The sequence below is a fragment of the Austrofundulus limnaeus genome, unplaced genomic scaffold (assembly GCF_001266775.1).
Source record: "Austrofundulus limnaeus strain Quisiro unplaced genomic scaffold, Austrofundulus_limnaeus-1.0 Scaffold1475, whole genome shotgun sequence".
In the NCBI taxonomy this organism is placed as follows: domain Eukaryota; kingdom Metazoa; phylum Chordata; class Actinopteri; order Cyprinodontiformes; family Rivulidae; genus Austrofundulus; species Austrofundulus limnaeus.
In genome coordinates this window covers 6,324-7,994 of record NW_013953877.1, presented here as the reverse complement: position 1 = coordinate 7,994, position 1,671 = coordinate 6,324, and the positions used below count along the sequence as shown (strand labels likewise).

Below are 1,671 nucleotides of genomic sequence, written 5' to 3'. Positions count from 1 at the left end.
GGTTTGTAGTTATTCAACCTTCAGTTTGTGCTGAGAGTCCTGCTCCTCATGTGGTCCGGTCTGAGTCCTGCTCCTCATGTGGTCCGGTCTGAAACCTGCTCCTCATGTGGTCCGGTCTGAGACCTGCTCCTCATGTGGTCCGGTCTGAGACCTGCTCCTCATGTGGTCCGGTCTGTTTCCTGTTCCAGGCTCCAACTACTACGTGCGCATCCTGAGCACCATCGACAGGGAGCTGCTGAAGCCCAACGCCTCGGTGGCTCTGCACAAGCACAGCAACGCCCTGGTGGACGTGCTTCCTCCTGAGGCCGACAGCAGCATCATGATGCTGACGTCAGGTACGCTGCGCCCCGCGGCCCGCCGGGTCAGAGACAGAACCGCAGACTGACCTGCTGTCCCTGTTTCAGACCAGAAGCCTGATGTGATGTACGCTGACATCGGAGGGATGGACATCCAGAAGCAGGAGGTCAGAGAGGCTGTGGAGCTGCCTCTCACTCACTTTGAGCTCTACAAGCAGGTCAGGACAGCTCACCTCATGTTCTACAGCTGGCTTCTCAAACCGTTTGGGTCCGGGGACCCCTTTAAAAGGGTGAAGAAAATTACAGGGACCCCCTCATAAACCCCATGCTGTTTTAAAAGATTATTTTTTGTCATTTCAACCCCTAAATGTCATGAGAATATATATTTTTATCAAGTTTATTGTGTTTGTTTTATTAGTTCATTGTTAGGGACACTGAGACACAGAGAGAGGCAGGGACACGGACACAGAGACACTGAGACTCTGAGACAGGAGACAGAACTGGACGTGTCAGAGCTGAAGATGAAGAGACAAGGATGGAGAAGATTAGGACTGAGAGACCAGACTGAGATGGTTTGAACATGTCCAGAGGAGGGACAGTGTTGTTATGGGACATGTCCAGAGGAGAGNGACAGTGTTGTTATGGGACATGTCCAGAGGAGAGACAGTGTTGTTATGGGACATGTCCAGAGGAGAGACAGTGTTGTTATGGGACATGTCCAGAGGAGAGACAGTTGGACCAAATGATCAGGGTTGGACTGATGTGTTGTTTTGTTCCTCAGATTGGTATCGACCCACCCAGGGGTGTCCTCATGTACGGACCTCCAGGCTGCGGGAAAACCATGTTGGCCAAAGCTGTGGCCCACCACACTACAGGTGAGACATTTGTCCAACTCTCACCTGTCTCTGACCTGTCTCTGAGCCTGTCTGTCTCTGAGCCTGTCTGTCTCTGACCTGTCTCTGACCTGTCTCTGAGCCTGTCTGTCTCTGAGCCTGTCTGTCTCTGAGCCTGTCTGTCTCTGACCTGTCTCTGAGCCTGTCTGTCTCTGACCTGTCTCTGACCTGTCTCTGACCTGTCTCTGACCTGTCTCTGAGCCTGTCTGTCTCTGACCTGTCTCTGACCTGTCTCTGAGCCTGTCTGTCTCTGAGCCTGTCTGTCTCTGAGCCTGTCTGTCTCTGACCTGTCTCTGAGCCTGTCTGTCTCTGAGCCTGTCTGTCTCTGACCTGTCTCTGACCTGTCTCTGACCTGTCTGTCTCTGAGCCTGTCTCTGAGCCTGTCTCTGAGCCTGTCTCTGAGCCTGTCTCTGAGCTGTCTCTGAGCCTGTCTCTGACCTGTCTCTGACCTGTCTCTGACCTGTCTCTGACCTGTCTCTGAC

General features: G+C 53.1%; 1 protein-coding gene across 1 annotated transcript in view; it reads left to right on the top strand.

Annotated features, from left to right (window-relative positions):
* Positions 1-1,671, top strand: part of LOC106535506 (26S protease regulatory subunit 6B) — a 7,397-nt gene that overhangs the window by 2,295 nt on the left and 3,431 nt on the right. Inside the window, exons 4-6 of the mRNA XM_014032522.1 lie at positions 189-335; positions 405-514; positions 1,078-1,171. Of these exons, the coding sequence (XP_013887976.1) occupies positions 189-335; positions 405-514; positions 1,078-1,171 (351 nt within the window). The remainder of the gene's footprint in view (positions 1-188; positions 336-404; positions 515-1,077; positions 1,172-1,671) is intronic.